This window comes from Phacochoerus africanus, chromosome 7 (assembly GCF_016906955.1).
Source record: "Phacochoerus africanus isolate WHEZ1 chromosome 7, ROS_Pafr_v1, whole genome shotgun sequence".
Classification (NCBI taxonomy): domain Eukaryota; kingdom Metazoa; phylum Chordata; class Mammalia; order Artiodactyla; family Suidae; genus Phacochoerus; species Phacochoerus africanus.
The window spans coordinates 82323456-82347474 of record NC_062550.1 but is presented as its reverse complement, the minus strand read 5'-3'; the positions used below and the strand labels follow the sequence as shown (position 1 = coordinate 82347474).

At 40.9% G+C, this 24019-nt stretch overlaps 1 protein-coding gene and 1 pseudogene across 6 annotated transcripts; one reads left to right on the top strand and one right to left on the bottom strand.

Moving 5' to 3' along the window:
- Positions 1-54: 54 nt before the first annotated feature.
- LOC125130434 (ERO1-like protein alpha) lies at positions 55-14942 on the bottom strand (annotated as a pseudogene).
- Positions 14575-22993, top strand: ASB8 (ankyrin repeat and SOCS box containing 8). Of its 6 annotated transcripts, none has more exons than XM_047788100.1 (5): positions 14575-14668; positions 15546-15606; positions 17379-17538; positions 18983-19087; positions 21158-22993. In XM_047788100.1, exons 3-5 carry the CDS (start codon positions 17410-17412, stop codon positions 21788-21790), a joined length of 867 nt encoding a protein of 288 aa, XP_047644056.1. In that variant the 5' UTR covers positions 14575-14668; positions 15546-15606; positions 17379-17409; the 3' UTR covers positions 21791-22993. The 6 variants fall into 6 exon arrangements, with proteins under 6 accessions (XP_047644056.1, XP_047644055.1, XP_047644058.1 ...); XM_047788099.1 differs by having other exon boundaries at positions 17375-17538; XM_047788102.1 differs by lacking the exon at positions 15546-15606.
- Positions 22994-24019: the final 1026 nt, after the last annotated feature.

Below are 24019 nucleotides of genomic sequence, written 5' to 3'. Positions count from 1 at the left end.
TTTCATTGCTATTCCACTCTTTGGCCTCCATTGTCCAGAAAAAACAGGCATATTTCAACTCATTTCTTTAATGGAATTTTGCAACAAATTTCTGAAGGTTTCCAATTCTTTCATATTTGTAGAAATTCTTCCAAATGCATTAAATGGTGACACTCTTTCTTGTCTGCTTAGATGGATTTCATAACTGGGCCAACTTTCTGGTATATTTGCTGTCACTTTCTCTGAAAACGAGACCTTCAAAGCAGTGCCCAAACCCTGAGTCTGAGTATTTTCCACAGTCGACATTTAAACCAACCAACAAAAATCCATAATTCTGGGGAATTCCCATTGTGGCTCAGTGGTAACAAACCTGACTAGTATCCATGGGAACACAGGTTCCATTTCTGGCCTTGCTCAGTGGGTTAAAGATCCATTGTTGCCCTGAGCTGTGGTGTAGGTCACAGACCTGGCTCAGATCTAGGGCTGGCTGCTGTCTGTGGCTGTGGTGTAGGCCGGCAACTACAGCTCTGATTGGATCCCTAGCCTGGTAACTCCCACATGTCTCAGGTGCAGCCCTAAAAAGATCAGCAAACCAAAAAACATAATTTTGGAAACATTTCTGCAGTGCAGCCTAAAGAGTGCCTGTGATTAGCTTGCTCCTTTTTTTATCCCAAGCGAAAAAAAAAAATTTTCATAAGAATGCAAAGGAAACAATTTGTTTTAATGAAATATTTCCAAGAGTAATTTCTGAATCTTGTTTTCCGAATCTTAAACTTCATTTCCAGGGAATAGTTGGAAATCTGGGTGCCCAAAGAATGGTAGCACTTTAGATAAAGGCCTTAAATCTTTTAAGTAGAGACCATACATGTTCTTAGGCCTTCTTGAATCTTCTCCTTTAGTCAAAATTCCATCAAACCCACTGGTGAAATTCTTTAATATGTATCCCCATTTTTTTTCCCAAACAGATATCTTGTTAAAACTGTCACACTCAAATGCACATTAGTTATTGCTTGCATGTAGTCCAGGTATAAGTCTGTAGAACACCACTTCTTTTACATGGAGACCATCATTTGTGAAAAATGTTCTTGTCACATTTCCCTTGACTAGAAGCCAAAATATTTAAATGTCTTTTGTCTGTAGCTTGAAACAATTTTCTTTGTAGATAATGATATTCCCTATCTTCCAAGCATCAGGCCCCTGATAACTGTAATGCTTAGGCTTAGAACAGTCTATCGGAGTTCCCGTCGAGGTACAGTGAGTGGTTAACGAATCTGATTAGGAACCATGAGGTTGAGGGTTCGATCCCTGGCCTCGCTCAGTGGGTTAAGGATCCGGCATTGCCATGAGCTGTGGTGTAAGTCGCAGACACAGCTCGGATCCTGCGTTGCTGTGGCTCTGGCGTAGGCTGGCGGCTACAGCTCCGATTGGACCCCTAGCCTGGGAACCTCCATATGCCGCGGGTGTAGCCCTAGAAAAGACAAAAAAAAAAAAAAGAAAAAAAAAAAGAAAGAACAATCTATCTCTTCAGTGCCAGGGCACTATATGTCATCAGCTTCACAAAGGTTGTGTGGCCCACGGAAAGACAGTCTTTTTCGTTTCCTCAGAGACTCATCCCAAACTCCATGTCACTCAGCTTCAGTGAGATTGTTGGCTTCTTCAGAATACCTGTCTTGCAAACTTGTTTTTAATTTAATGAGAACACTGAATTTTTAACATTTAATTTCTCATCTTTATTATTTCTTACACTGAACTTATTTGCTTTATCGTATAACACACATAAAACAGTTTCACAATACCAGTATTAGTACTAATGATAAAACTACAGAATATAGTTTGAGTTCTCTGCAATGTGTTTTGTTCTTAGAATGTATGCCACTACATAAGGACAAAGTCCTGTGTTTAAAAGTCATCTGAAATAAAGTTTTGCCTTTTTCTTTTTGGTTATGTTACCAATATCATACACATTTAGGTCTATTTTGCTTGTTTTAGATTTTAGGGCTTTTTTTTTTTCTTTTTTGAATATATAAAGTAATTACAGGATCCTAAAATCAAAAATACGTTAAAAGGTACACTCAGAGGTATCTCCCTTCCACTCCTATCTCCTGACCCCAGTTCCCTCTCATCACCTTCTATAAATAACAATTTTCATTAGTTTCTGGGTTATCTTTCAGATATTTCATTTTGTTCAAAGGGTAGCTACCATATACATTGTTTTGCACCTTGCCTCACATAATACATGGTGATAATTATCCTATAGCAGCACATAGAAGTATTCCTCATTATGTTCACAGCTTCATAGTATTCCATTATATACCTATTCAACTCCCTACTGTTAATAGTATTCAGAGTGTTTCTAGGGTTTTTTTGTCATGAAAAACAATGCCACAATTAATAACCTTGTATGAATGTTATTTCAAGTTTGTGGAGATGTACTTTTAGTACATAGATTTCTAGAAAATGTGATTTCTGGGTTAAAGGGTGAATGTATTTACTTTGTAATTTTGCCAGATAATACCAAATTCCACTCCTTGAGAGCTGTATCATTCAACACTTCCACCGGTAACATACCAGTGTCTCTTTTTCCAGACTTTTGGCAACAAATTGTTCTCTCAAACTTTTGAATTTTTGCCAACACAGTAAAAACTTCTGATTGTAATGTAATTTACTTCTCTTTCTTTACTGAGTATGTTTTAGTATTTTAAGGGCTACTTGCATGACTTTTTAAAACTATCTGTTCATGTCTTGAGATCATTTTTTCTACTGGATTTATGTCTTTTTATTTCTAGATCTTTATGTATTACAGAGATTAACTTTTCCCTGTGATACAGTTGCAGATATTTTGTCCAATGAATTCTTGGTCTTACTTTGTCTATGGTCCTACTACTTATGGTATTTGAATCAAACAATTTTAAAAATTGTTTGTAGTAGAATTTATCAGTCTTTTATTGATTCTAAATTTTGAGTCCTATAAATGCTTTCCCCCCTACCCCCAAAGGTATATTATATAGAAATCTACTCATGTTTTCTTCTACAACTTGTAGGGTTTCCATTTTTGTTATGTTTTATTAACTGATCCACTCGGAGTTCATCTAAGTGTGGTATAAGCTATAGATACAATTTTATCTTTTTCCAAATAACACCCAGTTGTCTCAATAGCATTTATTTAAGACTCCATTTTTCATTATTTTGAAATGTCTTTGTCATATATGAAATTTCTTTATGTATTGGATTGATGCCTAGGCTTTATGTTATATCCCACTAGTGTGTGTCTATTCTCGGACCAATTCCACAGCATTTGAATTATGAAGGCTTCATAGTATTTTAAATGCCAGTAAGACTGGCCCCTCCTCATTGTTATTTTTCTTAGGATTTCCCTAGAAATACATGTTTTTTTTTTCCTGTATTTATCTAACTAAAAAAACAAATTCAAAACTTATTGAAATTCTTTTTTGTCCTTTTTTATTTATTTTATTTATTTATTTTTTTAGGGCCCCACCCACAGCATACGGAGGTTCTCAGACTAGGGGTCTAATCAGAGCTACAGCTGCCAACCTACGCCACAGCCACAGAAACACAAGATCCAAGCCATGTCTGCAACTTACACCACAGCTCACAGCAACACTGGATCGTTAACCCACTGAGCAAGGCCAGGGATCAAACCCCTAACCTCATAGTTCCTAGTGGGACTCATTTCTGCTACACCATGATGGGAACTCCCAAACTTGTTAAAATTTTTATTGGAATTATATTAATTTTACAAATTCACTTAAAGTATGGAATTATATTAATTTTACAAATTCACTTAAAGTATGTCTTTCATTTGCTCAGGTCTACTTTTGTGTCTTAGGGATATATTATAAAAGTTTCCTCATATATTGTTACATATTTCTTCTTAACTTTATTCCTAGGAGTTTTGTAATTATAGTTGCTATTAAGTGGGATGTGGGTGTTCTCAGCTATGTTATATTCTAACTGGTTCATCCTTGTTTCTATGAAACCTACTGACTTCTGTAAATTGCTTTTATATCCTGCTACCTCACTGAATCATCTTTTTGTTTGCAGTAGTTTTTCCATTGATTTACTTTCATTTTCTAGACACACCATGAGATTATCTACAATCCTCATACATTGAATTGCTTTCTTTGAACAATACTGTGGCAAATACCTCCAACATCATGTTAGATGTTCTAGTAATAATATCTAAGCCTCACTTTGCTTAGACATTGGCCAGGATGCTTCCAGTGTTTTCCCACGAAAATTGTAAGATAGATGTTGATAAGCAAGATACTTTATGATGTAAAGAAAATGCTCTCCTATTCCTCTTCTGAAAGTTATTTTTACTAGGAATATATCTTGAATTTTCTTAAGTATTTTTTCAGCACTATGGAGATAATTACATGATCTTTCTTCTTATATATAATAAAATTATTAAATATATTAATGTATTTTCTAACATTGAACCATCTTTATATTCCTGAAGCAATTTCCATTTGGTCATGACATTTCATACTGTTTGATTCCATTTGCTAATATTTTATTTAGGATATTTGCATTCATATTCATAAGTTGGATTGGTCTGTAGTTTTCCCTTTGGTACAATCTTTATCAGATTCTGGTTTCAATGTTATATGCATTTCTTTAAAGAATTTTTAAAGTTGTCCTTCTTCTGTGCTTTGGAATAGAATTGAGCTTATAGGTCTTTAACTCAAAGATATAAAGAACAAAATGGTGGTCACCAGTGGGGAGAGGAAAGTTAGGAGGGGAAGGATAGGGGTAGGAGTACAAATTACCATGTATAAAATAAATAAGCTACAAAGATATATTGTACAGCACAGGGAATGTAACATATTTTCTTTCTTTCTTTCTTTCTTTCTTTTTAGGGCTGCACCTGTGGCATATAGAAGTTCCCAGGTTAGGGGTCAAATCAGAGCTGCAGCTGCCCGCCTACCCCACAGCCACAGCAATGCCAGATCCTTTATTCTACTGAGTGAGGCCAGGGATCAACCCCCCATCCTCATGGGTACTAGTCAAGTTCTTAACCTACTGAGCCACAGTGGGGACTCCTAGCCTATATCTTATAGTCACTTTATTTTTTTATTTTTTTAAATGTTTTTATAATAGTCAATTTACAATGTCCTGTCAATTTATAATCACTTTAAATGGAGTATAATCTATAAAAATATTGAATTACTATGTTGTACACCTAAAATTCATGCAATATTGCAAATCAACTATATTTCAATTAAAAATAAAGAGATTATAGGTCTTCAAATAATCCCATTTGAACTTTGAAAAATTTATGGTTTCCAAATAGACGTTTTTGGGGGGGATGCACTGGGGGTTTGGGATGGAAATGCTATAAAATTGGGTTGTGATGATCATTGTACAACCATAAATGTAATAAATTGAGTAATGTTAAAAAGAAATCCCATTTGAAACCATCTTGGATACTTTTAGGGAGATTTTTTTAAAATATTCTATTCAGGAATTCCTGTCTTGGTGCAGCAGAAACGAATCCGACTGGGAACCATGAGGTTTCGGGTTCGATCCCTGCCCTTGCTCAGTGGGTTAAAGATCTGGTGTTGCCGTGAACTGTGGTGTAGGTCGCAGATCTGGCATTGCTGTGGCTCTGGCATAGGCCAGCGGCAACGGCTCCAATTAGACCCTAGCCTGGGAACTTCCATATACCGTGGATGCAGCCCGAAAAAAGACAAAAAGACAAGAAAAAAAAATTATATCCAGTATTTTAATTGTTTTCAGCAGAATAACTGGTCTAAATAGGCTATTACTACTTCTTCCTGAGGAAAAACTCCCAGCTTTCTTTACCTTATTTATCCCTTCTAATCCTTCAAGACTTTGTTCAATTATCATCTTCTCTAAAAAGTCTCTGACCCCGCCCCCCCCCTCACCCCGCGTTATGCTAAGGTGCCTCTTTTCTGGGCTCCTTCTGGAAATTCTCTCTCTTGCATAGTTACATTTTTTAAAAGTAATCTAGTAGTGGTATCATTATCCTCTATTAACCAGAAGTTTCTTGCAGACAAGGATCCTGCATTGGCTCCACTTTTTCACTTCTGGTGTGTAGTGCTAAACATGGTGGCTGACATATAATACGAGTCTCAATACATATTTGATGAACTGATCTTTGAATAGATTCCCCCAATCCCCCACCTGTTTATTCTCTAGTTCCTGTATTTGTAAATGGCTGCTCAATTCATCCAGGAGCTCACAGCAAAATCTAGGACTCATTCTTGACAAACTGTAACCTCTCCAATCCTCTTGCAATCAATCACCAAGTTCCATCAATTCTAGCCTTAAAATATTTCAAATTTACCCACTTCTCTCCCTTTTTGTGGTCACTGCCCTAGTCCTAGTCCCCATCATTTCCTGCCTATATCTCCTAATGCTGCTTTCCCTATTTTACTCCTTACTCTACCCCTTCTATAATCCATTCTTCATCAGAAAGTCAAAATAATCCTTTAAAAACACAATTGAGATCAGTGTCACTTGTATAAAACCTATAGTAGCTACCTATTCTCTTGGGATAATGTTTAGAATCCTTCAGATGGTCCCCCCAAGGCCCCACCCAATCTGGAGCATCCCCCCCTACCCTTCTAGCCTCAACTTGAGCCCCAGCCCTTATTCTGACCCCTTTCACTTCTTCCACCTTCCTCAGCTCTTTCCCTTTTGAGGTCTTGAAATACTCTTTTCCATTTGCTGGAAGGCCTGCTCCCTTCACCTCCTCCACACTTTGATCCGGTGATATCCATTCATCTTCCAGATACCCAGGGGAGTTTTCCTTGCTCTCCCAGTGTGATCGAGGTCCTCTATTGAGTGGTCGTATTATCCTCCATACTCTTCCTTAAAGTAACTTATCACTGTTGTGATTATTTAGGTGTTCGGGTGATTAATGTTCATTTCCCACAGTAACCTTTAATTTCTCTGGAGGCAGAGATAGTGCTGATCTTATTTTCAGCTAGATCTTCAGCATCTATCATAACAAAAAGCAAAGTAATAGGATTAAATAAGTAATTGTTGAATGGGGGGTGGGGGGAACTAATCAAACTCAGAGCAAGCCTGAAGGAACAAATACTCTATTTCCCCTCCAGGGGGAGGCATCCTCCTGCTAGAAGTGGCACAGAGCTCAAGAGAGCACAAAATTCTGAGAGCAACCATAACTTGCTTCTCAAGCCCCTAATACTGATCCAGAGAATCTGATTATTTCCTTGCCAGTAAGATTCAACTGTTCAGTCTGAACCATGTACTGATACCAGGCAAGTGGGCATTTCCTCTTAATTTCCCTTCCTTGAACAATCTTAAAAACTCTCCTGCTTGGAGTTTCCTTGTGGCAAAGCAGGTTAAGGATCTGGTGTCACTGCCGTGGTGCAGGTTAGATTCCCTAGCTTGGAAACTTCCACTTGCTGCAGGCGTGACCAAAAACAAAAACAAAAACTCTCCTATTAGAGTTTGTCTGCTCCAGTCTTGGTTTGTTTGGAAATTTAACTGTAACTGTCATGATCTTGAAAAAATAGTATCATGTATATGTAATTAAATTTTATCATTAATATTGTTTTGTATTTTTATGTAACTTTTTTTTCAGAATCCCTCAGGCATCTTTCTCTATCAAGTCTCAAAATGTTTCAGAATTATTCTGACAGTGGAAAATATTGGTCATCTGTAGGGACAAAATATAATAAAATATTAATGAAACACTAATGTTAATTAAAAAAACAGAGATTCATTAATTTCCTCAAGCCTTGGGGAAATTTAAAAGGAAAAAGAAAAAGAGCAGAGTTTGAATACTGAGAGCATGTCTGCCTCTGAGCAATTTCTGAAAGAAGCCCTTGTTTAGTCCTGATGACATGTCTTGGGAGACTCCCCTGCTGCACGTTAATACTGTTCTTTTCTTTACTGAACTACTTTCTCTAGGACAAGGTTTAAGTCTATAAAAAGTTTCATGAGGTTTACATTATCTTTATCTGAACTTTTTTTTTTTCCTTTCCTTTGCTCTATTTCCAAAGTTCTCTTTCAACTTTCCTTTTAAATATGCCTTTCCTTTTAAATACGGCTTTGAGAGGTCAGTTCACTTTAGTTCCATTCAGTTTGCATTTATCCAATACCTATTGTGTGTTTGGGACTGTTCTGTGGGGAGACATGAGTACAGGAAATCTAAGTGCCTACCTTAGAGGTGCTTACAGCAGAACTGAGAGGCCCAGACATTTGGTAACTTCCTTGAACAGGTACAAAGATGACATAGATAAGAATATTTACGGAGTTTACAAAACCATTTTTCAAAAATATGATCTAGGTTTTGTGAAATTAACTGTTGGGGTAATTGTTACTCTTAGCCTGTTGTAAAGTCATCAGTAAACCGAGACTTAGATAGTGTAACTTGCTCAGACAAGTGAGGTAACTAGAGCTACTATCAGAACTGGAAGCTTCGTCCCTATGCTGTTTGCATGAATATCTCGTCATTTCTAAATTAAGGAATATGCTATAAGTGATAACCCTAAAAATTAAAGAAATTCAAAATAAAGAGAGAAAAATTGACTATTATACCTAGGAAGAAAAGCTATATTTCCCAACAAGTCTGACTCTTGGATCTTATTTTTTTCACCCACGTTGCTGATTTTGACAGATCCCCTCTCTCTCCTTCACTCTTAGGGCATCTCAAACTTTCTTTGGTTATTTTCTTTTTCTTTGGTGATGGGGAAGAGCTTCTTTGGAAGGAATCACTTCTTACTTAAGTCATCTTTTTCTAGGAAGTGTGTCAGGAAAGCTTTGTCATCAACATTAATCAAGCAGCCCCTGAAGAAGGATGAGGGCTTTTTGGCTTTTTGGCTTTTCTAGGGCTGCTCCCTTGGCATATGGAGATGCCCAGGCTAGGGGTCCAACCAGAGCTGTAGCCACTGGCCTATGCCAGAGCCACAGCAACGCGGGATCCAAGCTGCGTCTGCAACCTACACCACAGCTCACGGCAATGCCAGATCTTTAACCCACTGAGCAAGGCCAGGGATTGAACCCGCAACCTCATGGTTCCTAGTCGGATTCATTAGCCACTGTGCCACAATGGGAACTCCAGGATGAGGGCTTTTTAGAAGAAGAGGAATTGATGAGTTCTGGCCAGAAGCCAGAAAACTGTTGTGATAGGTTTCATGTTACCACTTAGAGAGGTTGCAAGGCATAATTCCTCTCCTCCAGCACACTGTCCCTCTGGAAGATTGTACTCAAAATCAGGAAAGGGTTTGGAGCCAGCTGTTGAAAAAAGAAGTTTTTCACTCCCAAAAGGAGTTGTACAAAATCCCATGACTGTAAGGTTGCCATAGCACTCAAGGAGCGAGACACCCAGATCTGCAACCTGAGACAGCTCGATGGCATCTACCCACGGAGGCTGGATACTAATCCACATTGAACAGTGATAGCAGCAATTATTACAAGCAAAACATCATTATCGAATTTCTAGTCCAAGTTTATGCCAAGGTCTGAAAATAGGAACACTAGTTGTACTGTCATTCAGTACCATCTAATGAACACTTCTTCAAAACAGAACTAGAATTAGCAGAGAAGAGAAGAAAAAATAAAAGTCTTTTGAGAGGGACACGACATATTAAAACAAAAATAACTCAGGGAGTCACTTGTAATCAAAGCATGAAAATCAGAAGTAAACAACTGAGATATATAGAGATGGAGTTGGGATGTAGAAAGCAAGGTTCATAGGATGTGATCAAAACATGGCTTTTCTTTTTGGCTTTTACCATTTTTAAAAAATATTTGTTGGGAGAGGATGATTTTCCCTTTCCCTGAATGGAAAACTAGGCAGATTTCCTGACTTAGCTCATTCTTCCATAATGGACAATACTTTGAGTAACAATCATTTTAAATCAAAAAAAGAGTCTTGATTTAGTAATTAGAATGTTTCCATGGCTCAGTGGTTAATGAATCCAACTAGGAACGATGAGGTTGCAGGTTCGATCCCTGGCTTTGCTCAGCGGGTTAAGGATCCCGCGTTGCTGTGGCTGTGGTGTAGACTGGCAGCTACAGCTCCGATTAGACCCCTAGCCTGGGAACCTCCATATGCCGCAGGAGAGGCCAAAAAAAAAAAAAGGCAATAAATAAATACATAAATAGCTTCACCTGTGGCATATGGAAGTTCCCAGGCTAGGGGTCAAATTGGAGTTGCAGCTGTTGGCTTTCACCACCTACAGCAATGCCAGATCCCAGCTGTATCTGTGACCTAGGCCACAATTTGCAGGAATGCCAGATCCTTAACCCACTGAGTGAGGCCAGGGATCAAACTGGAATCCTCAAAGACATTATTTTGGGTTCTTCACCTGCTGAGCCACAACTGTAACTCTTGCCTTTTTTAATTTATATGCAAGACTCAGTGCAATTCTCTGTTTTTGACACCTATGGGAAACAGTTTCCAAGCTCTCTGGTCCCACCAAGCTCCTCTTTAAGCTTAAGAAGAAGGATGCAGCACCAGCACTGCCTCTCCCTCTGGGTGGGAAGGGACTGGAAGTGCAACGAAACGAACTCATTTCTCCACAAGAACCCTCTTTACAGACCCTCCCTCTCTACACTCTCTTGATCTCACCCTGAAGTAGAACTGTTTTTCAGCATCAACTTTGTACATAAAAATTGTATTGAGGAGTTCCTGTCGTGGCTCAGTGGTTAACGAATCCGACTAGGAACCATGAGGTTGCAGGTTCGATTCCTGCCCTTGCTCAGTGGGTTAAGGATCCGGCGTTGCTGTGAGCTGTGGTGTAGATTGCAGATGCGGCTTGGATCCCGCGTTGCTATGGCTCTGGCGTAGGCCAGTGGCTACAACTCCAATTAGACCCCTAGCCTGGGAACCTCCATAAGCCACGGGAGCGGCCCTAGAAAAGCCAAAAAGACCAAAAAAAAAAAAAATTGTATTGAAATAATGATCTTTAACTGCAGTTAACTGGAAATCTGCCTCCCATCTCTGTCAGTTAACTGGAAACAGGTCTTTTCATCTCTGTCTTCCCTGCCCTGCTGAGCACAGAGCTTGGAAAAAAGTAGGTGCCCAACAGATGTCTGATGAGCGTATAAACGGGCCTGAAACCCCCTTTGGTTGTGCAGTGGATTTTCAAAGACACTATAAAATAATCTGAATGAGATGGATTATTTTACAACTCCTTGGGAGACTAATCTTTCTTATATTTATAAGCTGCTGGGAGTTCCTCAGAATTTCTATACCTTAGTACTTAGAAACCAAGAGATTCTGGGGACAAAACAATGTAGAGGAAAAAAAATCATCTTTTTTTTTTTTCAAGAAACAAATGGATAAATAATATGAGATAGTACAAGTTTTTAGAAATTTTATGAGCTGTCAAATAGAACTTCAGAAAAAATTTCCCCCAAAGCCATGGGAACTATGGATATTGTCTGAGTGGTTTATTTTAAAAACCCTAAAGCTGAACAAAACAACAAAGAAACAAAAAAAAATAAGGTTTAAAATATTTGGCGAAATGTTAATATGTTAAAAATAGGTAATACTATAAAGAGTTAATCACGCTATTCTCTCTAGTTTTCTGGTATGCTTGAACATTTTTTATAATACAAATAATTTTTTTTTTGGCCCTGCCTGTGGCATGTGGAAGTTCCCTGGCCAAGGATCGTACCTGCACCACAGCAGTGGTCCAAGCCATTGCATTGACAATGCCAGATCCTCAACCTGATGCAATACGAGAGAACTCACAAATAGCATTTTTAAACCAAAACTGGGAATCAGCACTGCCTTTACCCTGCTTTAGAAATGAGGTGCCAGAGAGTTCCTGTTGTCACTCAGCAGGTTAAGAACCCAACTAGTAACCTTGAGGCAGGTCGATCTCTGGCCTTGCTCAGTGGGTTAAGGATCTGGCATTATCAAGATCTGTGGTGTAGGTCCCAGACTCAGGGTTATTGTGGCTGTGGCATAGGCTCCAGCTGCAGCTCTGATTCGACCCCTAACCCAAGAACTTCCATATGCCACAGGTGGAGCCCCTCCCCCCAAAAAAAGAAAGAAAAAAAAATGAGGTGCCAGAAAAAGCAAAAATGGAACAGAAACTATGTAGTCTTTATCATCTTATAATATTCATGGGCCCATGAATATAGTAGTATTATGACAACCATAAAGCTGTTCTTATTTGGACTAAGGAGTAAAAATTTTGGAAGCAGTATTTTTTTTTTTTTTTGCTTAGGAATTTGGTAAATTCAGAATTTATAGAAATAAAATGATATTTAGAGGTTATTTCAGCCAACACTCTCACTTTACAAATAAGAAAACTGATACAGAATGAAATAACTATCACTATTAGAGCTAGGACAAAATCCTGCATCTTCGGTACTCTGGCTTCTCTTCCTACCAACCCTGTTTGTCACATATCATTGAACAAGAGCTTCCAAAGCATGGAACCTCTGAAAAGTGATAGATGCCACCCTTCAGGTACAGTACTTTCATTTGCTAGGTCCTTTGTCTCTATCATCTTTTGCTATGCACAAGTGGGGACTTCTTTTGTGCAGGAGATTCTCTTAGAATGGTAGACCCACTAGAGCTAGATTTAATAAGATTAAGATCAGAGAGGCAGTTACCAACCCCTTCATAGATAGTTATGTGGAGCTTGTGTTCTACTTTGAGAAAGCTATGGGGAGTGCCAAGAAAGAGCATCACTTTACTTGATCTAGAGAGAGACTTAACAAGCCTGGGCCCACAGCATCATGGAATGGAATGTATTGCATCTCTACCTCTCACTTCATTAATTTGCCAGCCAATTAGAATTGAAGGGGGTTGAGGTAGAATATACCATCAGGCTATTCATGCTCTGGACACAGGGACAGGAGTGTGAGGGGTACTGAGTAGACTGTTTTTAGACAAGACAGGTAACGTGGTTTTTCCTATGATATTGCCTGCTGGTGGCCAGGAAGTACAGGTTCACAGAATGAACTCCCTCATTTTGGATCAGCACCAACACAAGTATCTCTTGCCCCTTTGCTTTATAAGTAACAGGCACAGAATCAAGCTGTTTCCATCCACTAAATTTGATCAAATACCTTAGATTCCTTCAAACTTTCTGAAGTAAACATATGAATTTAAAACAATGTAGTTAATAGGTAACTACAATTTCAAATCAACTCCCCAGACACCTTCCCAATCAGAGGGCTGCCCAAAGTCACAATTCCAGAGCTGCCAATGACCAAAGCTTCCTTTAATCCAGAGCCTAGAATTGGTGGCTTGCCTGCTTTTAAAAATGATTCTTGAAAACCAATGTTGCCGACATTTGCTATTTGGGAGAAATGGCTTTTTTAAAAATCTGGACTTTAGCTTCTTTTGAAAAACTGAACAGTCTCTCCAAGGCAAAATGGTGGGAGGTGGGAGACACATTCCTGCATGGAACAACTCCTTGAGTTTGGAACTCAGAGGAGGCTCACGGAATTTACCCAGTTACACCATTTAACTTACACCGTTTCCTCACTGATATACATACCAGAGCCCTGCTTTACTCTCAAACTGGTTAGATTTTGTTGCTTAGAGCAAGCTTTAGGGAGTGGGTGCTGTAATACTTTTGGTTAAACAGGTATGAGGTAGATCATGGTACTTAACAGTCAGCCTCTGTGGGCTGATTCACTCTTTGCGTGCACCACTACATGCTGCTGGCTCCGAACTCTTTGTGCTTTGCATGGAAAATTCATCACTCAGAGGTGTCAGCATCTCTCTGGGTGGGAAAGGTTAATGTCAGCATGTATATCTTATTCAGTTCTCAACATTTGGGCTAGTATCCCTCTTGAGTGGCTGTTTATCTTTGGTATAGTGTCCTTTGAGGGAGGGTGGACAATATCCAGAAGCGTTCCGAAGAGCACAGATGCGTGCCAATGTTATGGGGAAAAAAAAATGCGGAAAGTCTTTTATTTGCCAAAGACAGTTTTGTTTTGTTTTGTTTTTGTCTTTTTCTAGGGCCACACCCGCGGCATATGGAGGTTCCCAGGCTAGGGGTCGAATCAGAGCTAGAGTCGCAGGCCTACGCCACAGCTACAGCAACGGGGGAACCGAGCTGCGTCTGCAAATTACACCACAGGTCACGGCCACGCTGTATCCCACTGAGCGAGGCCAGGGATCGAAACCCCAATCTCATGGTTCCCAGTCGTGATTCCTTAACCACTGAGCCACGAGGGGGAACTCCGACACTTCTTACTAACGGTTGAATCTTCTCACCAACCCAATCAGCGTAGGGAGTTTGGGAATAATCTGGGAATTGAGTGCTCAGGTCCGATATAAAATGCCAGTGGGAAGCAGCAGAGGGCTCGGATGAACTCGTTGCAGACCTGGTCCAGCTGGCGTAGCCCCGCAGTGCAGGTCCAACAGCACGGGAACGGTGAGCTCTTTGCCTCTTTGCCCACTATCGCGGCGGACCGGAGCCCCGGGGTTGCGGCGAGGGCGCCGCATTGAGTTTGCAAGCAAAATCTTTGGTGAAGCTTGAAAGTAAACCGGTTCACTAACTAAGCCTGGGTAGGACGGAGGCAGTGTCACAAGTCTACGCAGGCGCGTTCCGCGTTCGGACACTGGTCGGTGCGCAGGCGCTCATTCTAGTCACTCCTCACATCCTGTAAACAGAGCGGCCCGCGGGAGACAACTTCTGCTTCCGGGTCACGCCTTGACAGCGGCTTTCACCACCCAGGTCAGCCCCGAGGTTCGGTGAGTGTCTCTCGGCTGCGGCCGCGTCTGCAGCCAGGTTCCCTAGCCCGGGGCACCACGCTCAGTAACGCTTCCTCCACTTTCCGCTCAGGGTCCGCCAGCCCTAGATTGACCTCGTTCCGGGCCTTGGGGAGATCAGGGCGGGGGTTGGTCCGCTTCTGGGGCTCTCCTGGTGCAGATTACGCGACCCTGTTTCAGTACCTGCCCCAGGAGACCTGCTGTGATTGCCGCGGTCTCTGCTGAGTTCGTGCGGAAAGTGACACCACACACCCATCGCATTTTGTGCAGTCGCCTTCCACTCCCTAGACTCGGCAAGACCTAGCTGCTGCGGGCCCTCCCCTAGCAGGTGCAGTGGAGTGAGGGCGCCCCTGGCTGGGCCGCGGGTCCCCCACCCAAGTGGGCGGAAGCCGGGTCTCTCTAGCACCAGAGCTGTAGAATGTCGCCTTTCTCCTACCTTGGCGTTTTCTCTGAATACGAAGTGAAAGAAAATGGGAGAGAAAGGACTTTCAGCTGCAGCGAGGGAAGGGGCCGCTTGGGGTCACGTGCAGGGGCTGCTGTCCCGAGAAAGGTCGAGCTTAGAATTCCTTGACCCTTCCTGTCAGTGTTGTAAAAGTGCCCCGAAGTTTTCCTCTTCAGTAGGCGCTTCGAGGCAGCAGCAGGGGACCACTAGTCACATTCTCAGGAGTTCTTAGCCTGGAGTCCAAGAGCGCTTCGAAGATGATTGCAGAGTCAAGTTTCTTCAGATTATCATACCCCAGAAAGAGTTAACAGAGCCACTTCAGTCTAAGCCTTCAACCCTGGGTGCTCTGTTTTCTGCCCCTGTTCTTGGAATCGCTGACTCAAATGCATCTATGCCTTTTTTCCTTTTTCTTTGCAGCAAAGTATAGATACAGACTCTTGTCTCTGAGGAGTTTCATGGCTGTTGGAGAGATTAAAAAGTATGCCAACTCTAAAACTACCTAGAAAATTTCAGAGAGGCCTATAAACAAGTGTGTAAGCTTATTCATTCATAGTAAACTAGGGGAGAATAATACCCAGTTTGAATCATTGATACCTGTGAATTGAATATTTTTAACTTGCATTCTATTAATTAGTACTGTATGTATTTTAAACAGATAAATGGCTACTGATTAGAAAAAAAGGTTAGAATTTATAGCGTATTACATAATGTGTAAGGGAATAGTCCATCACAAAAAACAAAACTTACCTAGTATGAAATTACCAAAATAATTTTAGGATTTCCCTCTTAGTAGTCATCCTGTGTGTAACATATTTAATTACTGCAAGTCTTGAATTTTTTTTAGGATCCTAAGTAATAAGCTTTACATTGGTTTAACAAACGTTTATTGATAACATGCCATGTGCCAGGAACTATTAAAAATAACACTGTATTTATCCCCAAGGAGCTTATAGTTTGATAAGAACGTGGATTCCTAAACCGTTATGCCTAGAGAGCTGATATGGCATACCATATTTTCTCTAGTTTTTGATATATACTTTTTCAGAGAAATTCTCCACCTTCTTTGCTGTAATTTAAAATTTTCCCCAACTGGTATACGGCTCTAATACAGCCAAAAGTGTTATCATAGTTCAATTTAGGTATACTGCATTTTCTTCTTCCATCACAGAACTTTCTGTTGTGTTGTAGTTTCAACGTATATTTGCCAAAATTTTTTTCTCAGTTGTCACAAATGGCCAATTATTAAAACGTTAAACTCATTTTGCACTCTTAAATCTGTTTGTTTTCCTGCAGTTGCAAGCATATGTCACTGATGTCAACTTTGGAATTTTTTTTTTTCTGATCTTATATAGATGACCCCAGAGTAATTATACTTTGGCATTCTTTCCTCGTTGTAGAATATTACCTCAAAAACTTACATTTTTTTTCTTTGCTGAAGACACTTTAAACTATTTCACAGATACTTTGTCATCATTAACATAGATCTATTTGCTCCATAGCCTTTTCCCTCTCTTCTCATAGGTTAACCAATCACTTCCATACCCTTTAGTCAATCAATTAGTATTTATTAAATATCTACTTTTTGTGAGACTTTATGACTGGGCAAAAAAGTGGAAGACAGGGAGTTCTCTTGTTGTGCAGTAGGTTAAGGATCTGACATTGTCTTGCTACTGTGGCGCAGGTTTGATCCCTAGCCTGGGAATTTCCACAAGCCAAGGGCATGGCCAAAAAAAAAAAAAAAAAAAGAGAGAGAGAGAGAGAAATGGAAGACGAAGACCTTGCCTTCCAATTGATTACAATTTAGGTGGAAAAACAATGTGAACGTAACTAGACTGCAAGGCCAAATATAACAAATAACCTAAAGGAGGAGTGATGATAAAGACCACATAATTCAGAGGAGAAAAAGAATGTTTTGTGGCATCTTTAGCTTAAAAAAAATAATAAATCCCCTTCCTTGCCTAATCTTTCTCCGTGGGGATCTTGGAGCCTCTTAGGGAAATCTTGTGCTAGACTAGGTCAGAGAGTAGAACTGAGATTCTGAGGGTCAGAACATTTGCATTCAGGTTTATTCAGATGCCTTAGCAACTATTATAATCTATTTCCTATAATTAAGAAAGAATGATATTAATGAATTATCGATCACTTTGAAATCTGGTTTTAGTCATGGGAAGGCCTCAGAGAACTCCCAACCCTCAGGACAGATATGCTCAGTGATACTACATTTGCCTAAAACATCTTTGTTTCAGGCAGTTTGGAGCATGTGAACATACTTTGATCCTTGATGAGTTCCAGTATGTGGTATATTATGCAGAGCATTCAGAGCAAATACTCTCTCTCAGAGCGCTTAATCCGAACAATCGCTGCCATTCGCTCCTTCCCACATGACAATGTAGAGGACCTCATCAGAGGGGTGAGTGTGCTGTATTGACACAGGAGTCCTTGGGGAGGTAAAGTGGGAAAGTTCCTGGGGAATCCTAATGGTTTACAGATTCGCAGCTCTGACTCAGCACAAGATCACAAGGAGTTTTAAGTCTTCTAAAATGTATTAACTTGACCATTAAGTTTTATTTTCCTATGTTTTGCTTCTCTTCCTTTCTGCCTTTCACTTTGTGCATATACTTTTATTCAGGAAATATGTTCTAGATAACCCTAGTCTCATGGTCTTGGTAAAATCTTTGTATACATTGCATTTGGGATCCAGCAACTCAAAGTCTTCTACACATATTGTACTAAGGGAGGAAGGAAGCAAGCAAAGCATAAGTGGTTTTCAAATCCTTGTGGTTTATAATTACATGAAGAGATATCATTTGCCTTCTGTCTTAACAACAGCTACCACTTATAGTTCTGTAGAGAATATCGATTCCTAAAGTATATGGTAATTTTTGACTCAAGAAAGCACCTTAACTATCTGATATCTATAGTTATCCACTACTATTCAGTAATTCTGTTAATGAGTAGTATCCTAAAAGGGTCTTGATACCTTTTTCTGTATATTATTCCCCTTGAAGTTACAGAGTAATTTTTTTTTTTTTTTGATCACTAGAGAATGCATCCAGATGGTTATTCCCGAACATTCTTTTTAACAACTTTAGAATCCCTGTTTACAGTCTGGAGCTGCTTCAGAGTTGTGTGGCACAGTTTTAAGAAGAAAAAGTCATACAGCATTAGCTTGTTCTCAGCAAAGGTGGTGTTAGAAGACTCAGCAGTAGAGATTTTGTCACGTTCTAATTCTAGCTCTGCTGCTGAGTCATTCCATGACTTTTGTCTGACTGTGTATCGCCACCTCCTTTGTCTGATCTGAAATGGAAGTACCAGTGGGGTCTAGGTGGCAGAGAATGCTGATGCTAAGAGGCTACTTTGAAGATGTTTATAAACAAAGAGATAGCATTAAGATGACCTTAATATTAGTGTTGGTTGTCTGTCACATGCCAAAAAGAGCCAGTTCTCCTGGTGTCAGTCTGAAAGACTCACTTTCCGGACTTTTTCAGAGTACAGTGGCCATAGAAAGTTGATTGCTTCTCCAGCATTCCTGCCTGATGAGAAGGTTCCACTGCTTTTACATATAAGGTTATGTCCTCAGGTGATGTTCAGATGACCATCTGGCAGGCTAGCCTTGGAGAAACTTAATCACTTGATCTAAGGAATTGACAGTCCCTTTCATTCATCTTCAGTGTATTCTATTGATTTGGTTACTGGCATTATAAAATTATTTAATTAATAGGAATAGAAACTGGGACAGTGGCATGTTTACAGTACAAGTCAGAAATAGAACCCCCCTGGACCTAGTTCTGGGTCTTGTTGTGCGTGGTGAGCCAGAGCTGAGCACACTGACTGAAGTTTCCTCCTGCCCATAGGGAGCAGATGTGAACTGCACCCACGGCACGCTGAAGCCCCTGCATTGCGCCTGCATGGTGTCAGATGCCGACTGTGTGGAGTTACTCTTGGAGAAGGGAGCTGAGGTAATGTTTTTTGAACACTGCCGTATCAGTGACTCTCTAAAACTTGAACTTCACATTTTCTTAAAATTTGTCTCTTCTGCCATTTCTTCCCACCTTCTAGCTCATGGTAACATTGGCATAGCCAATATTAAAGCAAAGTGTAATGGTAAATGTATAAATCACCTGAAGGATTTCATTCCTTTGCCTTTCTTTCTTACCCTGTCCATGGCTCCAGGGAGAGGGAATTTTTATTCCCCCTTTCTCTCCCAGCCTTCCTTCTGGAGTTGTTTACATTTGCATTTAACCCTCTCATTGCCTGTTGACTATCCAGGCACCTCAAGTATGATTCAGTCTAAACTATTCGAAATGTGCTACCAGATGTACACTTCCAGTAACTCTGTTACTGGAAAATAAATCCTTAGGCAATCCCTTCCTCAGGATTGAGCTACTTGTGCTACTTCTACCCACTAATGTTTTCTATTTTAGTATACCTTATGCCTGTCTTCTTTCTAATATATCTTAACATTGAAAAGTAGATTAATTTTTATTGGCATTAATAAGAAGCAGCATACTATAATGAATGATTAAAAGAATAGATTCTGGAGCCGGTCTTTGGGGGGCTTGAATTCCAGCCCTGTCACTTCGAGCTGTGTGACCTTGAACAAGTTACTTAACCTTTCTTTGCCTCAGTTTCCCCATCTGTAAAGTGAAGATGGTAATGATGTCTTCTTCATAAGGTTGTAAAGTGTTTAGAACATTGGCTTGTAGTAATTATTAAGTGTCTGTTAAATAAATGAATTTTTGGCAGTTTTTGAGGAATCTTCAAGGTACACGTGCTGTAGCACTCATCTGAATCAAGGATGTGATGAAGCTGGGAGTTCCCATTGTGGCTCAGTGGTACTGAACCCAACTAGTATCCATGAGGATATAGGTTCAATCCCTGGCCTCGCTCCATGGGTTAAGGATCTAGCGTTGCTGTGAGCTGTAGTGTAGGTCACAGATGGGGCTCAGATCTGGTGTGGTTGTGGTTGTGGCGTAGGGCAGATTCAAACCCTAGCCTGGGAACTTCCATATGCCTCGGGTATGGCCCTAAAAAGACAAAAAAAAAAAAAAAAAGCATGCCATGAAGCTGGTCAGTAGTCTCGGCCAGCACCCAGCACCCAGCACCCCACCTCCACACAGCCATGTTGTGCTCTACTTGTCAGTAACTATCCCATAACTTTTTGAGTGGACCTGAAGGGAAAACCAGTGGTAACTCTCAGTGATGAAGGTGAAAATATCCTGGGATGGGGAAAAGACAGTTTTTAGCCAAATAGAAGGTTGAACTCAGTTAAATATTTGTTTTTCTTTAGCGCATTTTATAGGGGAAGATAATATGCTGTTAATAAACTTGGGATTTGAAGTCTTTGTAGCCTTCAGAAATTATAGGTGATGCTGCCCACTAGCGAGCCAGATGCTGTTCCAGCACTGGAAGATTTCTGCTCTTTCCTCCACATGCTTTCCTCCAGCTTCTATTGTGACCCCACAGCATATGTTCGCAGGGGTGACTTGGATTAACAATTTGAGCTTCTCCGTGTGGTTAAAAGACACAGCAGAGCTACATTAGCAGAACCTTGTTTGGCCTCATGATTTTTTAGTTTGGTTGCCATTCACCACAGGATTCAGTGAGTTAGGATAAGTAAAATGATCCAAAACCTTTACTCTGGCCAGGATATTCAAGCTGCTTTCCAGTAAGTGTCCTTCAGGGCAGTTAAAAGCACTTAGACTTCATCTTCTCTTTCTTTCCCCTTCCTCTGTGGCAGAGGTCCCAGCGAATAGTAAGTAAGATGGCAGCAAAAACCTCAATAATGCAGGCAAGCTAATCAATGCACGTAATAGAGTGTTGGTTGTTTGGGGACAAGACTTTTCCTATTTCCTCTTCCATGCCCATCCTATCTCTGTCCTGATCGCCACAACTCCCTGGGAATTGCTTGTTGACCATCACATTCAGATGTTACGTAACAATGGTGGATAAATATCTGCAAGCTTCTTTGCCGCCTGTCCTCTTCTCAGTCATTTAGATACTGTAATGTAGACGCTCCCTCTTTGCAGGTGAATGCCCTGGATGGTTATAACCGAACAGCCCTCCACTATGCAGCCGAGAAAGATGAGGCTTGTGTGGAGGTCCTGTTGGAGTACGGTGCAAACCCCAATGCACTGGATGGCAACCGAGACACCCCGCTTCACTGGGCAGCCTTTAAGAACAATGCCGAGTGCGTGCGGGCGCTCCTAGAGAGCGGGGCCTCTGTCAACGCCCTGGATTACAACAATGACACTCCGCTCAGCTGGGCTGCCATGAAAGGAAATCTTGAGAGCGTCAGCATCCTTCTTGATTATGGCGCAGAGGTCAGAGTCATCAACCTGAAAGGCCAGACACCCATCTCCCGCCTGGTGGCTCTGCTTGTCAGGGGACTTGGAACAGAGAAGGAGGACTCTTGCTTTGAGCTCCTCCACAGAGCTGTTGGACACTTTGAATTAAGGAAAAATGGCACCATGCCACGAGAAGTGGCCAAAGACCAGCAGCTTTGTGAAAAACTGACTGTTCTGTGCTCAGCCCCAGGGACTCTAAAAACACTCTCTCGCTATGCTGTGCGTCGGAGCCTTGGACTCCAGTATCTGCCGGATGCAGTGAAGGGCCTTCCACTGCCAGCTTCTCTGAAGGAATACCTGTTACTTGTAGAATAGCCTGGAGGAGACGTTTGACCAGCATACTGGCAGCTCTGGATGAGGTTTTGCCCTGCAGTACTGTCTCTGTCTTAGAAAACAGGAAAAGCACTTGTTCCTGTTGTGTGGTTCATATTTATGAGGCAACATGTCACAACAGTAACCTCCACATCACTTCCCCTCTCCAGCCAAGCAACCAAACAAAAAACCCCTCATTCTTGTTTCTGTTTTTTGCTTCCTTGGCTTTTTATATTGCCCCCCTGCAAAAGAAGAGGTCTCCTATCCCTCCCCTTTAGTGAAAAAGTCAACAGTGCAACTAAATTTTTCTAGGAAGATGAGGAGTATTTATAGAATATGCATTTGGTTTTCCTTTGGGATATGATTAACGTTTCAGAAGAATCCCTCTAGAAACATTGCAGTTCATCTCTGAAGAAGTTTAAGAAAATGTGGGTAACAATTCCAGCCTGAAGATGAAAATACGAAACAACTGCAGACGGTGCGCAGGTTCTGAGTTGGGCTAGATGATATCCCTAGAATGCCATTATGGGCACTCAGAGGGGACCCTCGCCTCAAAGAGAGGCGCAGTCTTTGCTGCTTTTCCTTGGGTTTGTTGCGGGCTAACAGTAGTTCAGCAATGTTGTTTCAGGAAGATTGTCTTGCTGCTTTCCAGATAAAAGCCCTAGGAACTTTTCTTTCTAAGGCAGCTCTTTCTTTCCCTAAAAGCCAGTTTGCCGGAATGGGCTTGGCAGGCACTTTTTTTTTTTCCCAGGAAGGGGCTGGGCAGGGCTGCCCTTTATCATGGGCCTTTTTTCCCTATGGGAAGCTCACGCTGCTAAGAGTTGGAGTTATTCTTTTCAGCTGTTTGGAAACTGCTTTTCTGATCTATACAGGACATTGGTGGAAGGGGCAGCGTTGGGGAGCAGGGGAAAGAGCATTATAGGAGCTTCCTCTGAGATGGCTCACCTAGGCAAAAAAGATCTGTTTTAGTGAATGATGCTCTATAGTACTTTCCCTTTTCATGTTCCTAAACCAGATCAAGTTGTTATTGATCTTAGATGACCTCATGAAAATTAGAAAAACTTTTTTTTAATTGATTGGGAAATATAAATAAAAGTGAACAGAATCTGCTGACACAGCTAATTCGGAAAAATATGTCTGCTTTTGTCCTTTTGCTATTGGTGTTTTTTGCTCACTTAAAAAAAAAATAAACAGTTCTAAAAGCAATTTGGCAATTTGTACTGTTGCTAGTTTTCTGTACCTTAATGAATTCCCCTGAGCCCCAGTGTCCTCATTTCTGAAATGAAGCTGTCACCAGCAATCACACAGCCTGTTTTGAAGAATCAGTAATAACAGTGTGATATTCATTATTAATTTCTCTTTCCCTTAAAGCACTGTACAAAGAGCATTTGGCTGCTTTAATGCTGGACACTGACAAGCCTTCTTGGTTATTTTTTAAAGAACTTTTCAGAGTATAGCAGTTATGCTTTGGACACTCAGCAAAAGTGAAGTACCAGAGATAATCCTTTCCTCCACTCTTTGTAAAACCTCAAGCCTTCCTGCTTCAGTAAGTGAGGAAACCGCAGGTTGGGAGGAATATGTATGCCTGTGCCAAGAGCCCAGATGTGACTGGAGACTAATCTCAAGCCTGGCATTGGCAGGGCAGGATCCTGTCAACTGGGACATAGTCTGTAGTCCCAATCCTGAAGACCCACTGCCTTACATGAGCCCTTGGCTAATGAAGAGGAAGACGTCATTTTGGAACAGAAAGCAAATTGAGCTAAGAACAATTTTCCAAACCAGTATTTCAACCAGCTCACCAAACTAAGTTCAAGACTGAGTGTGTTTCCCAGGCTTTCAAACTGTACATGTCGCCCCATCCTTGGAGTCTGCTTTTATCCAGGAAGGAGCACAGGGGAAAAGTTGAGAAGGAAGAGCCCTGGGTTGTCAGCAGTAGAGATTGTGGGATGCCTGGAAAAAAGCAATGCTGGGTAGTGGGTATATAAACAAGAGGTAAAACACAACTTTATGCTTAAGGAAGAGAAGAGCATCCTATCAGCTACGGAGGATGCAGGAGGGACCAGTCGTGGGATGAGGGTAAGGACAGTGTACTATGTTCTAGGACCCTGTGTACAGAGTCAAGAGATGTCCAAGAATGGAGAGAAGGACATGTGGTTATCACATGGGCTGCATTCTCCTAGGTGTCCATCTGGGCAGAGTCTGGTGCTTGGGGCTGATAGGAATGCACTTGTG

Excerpts from the sequence above, each read along its gene's own strand:
- ASB8 (XM_047788102.1), top strand. The coding sequence starts at position 17,410 with ATGAGTTCCAGTATGTGGTATATTATGCAGAGCATTCAGAGCAAATAC. Across the intron at positions 17,539-18,982 it reads TAGAGGACCTCATCAGAGGG|GGAGCAGATGTGAACTGCAC; the intron begins GTGAGTGTGCTG and ends TCCTGCCCATAG. Across the intron at positions 19,088-21,157 it reads TCTTGGAGAAGGGAGCTGAG|GTGAATGCCCTGGATGGTTA; the intron begins GTAATGTTTTTT and ends CCCTCTTTGCAG.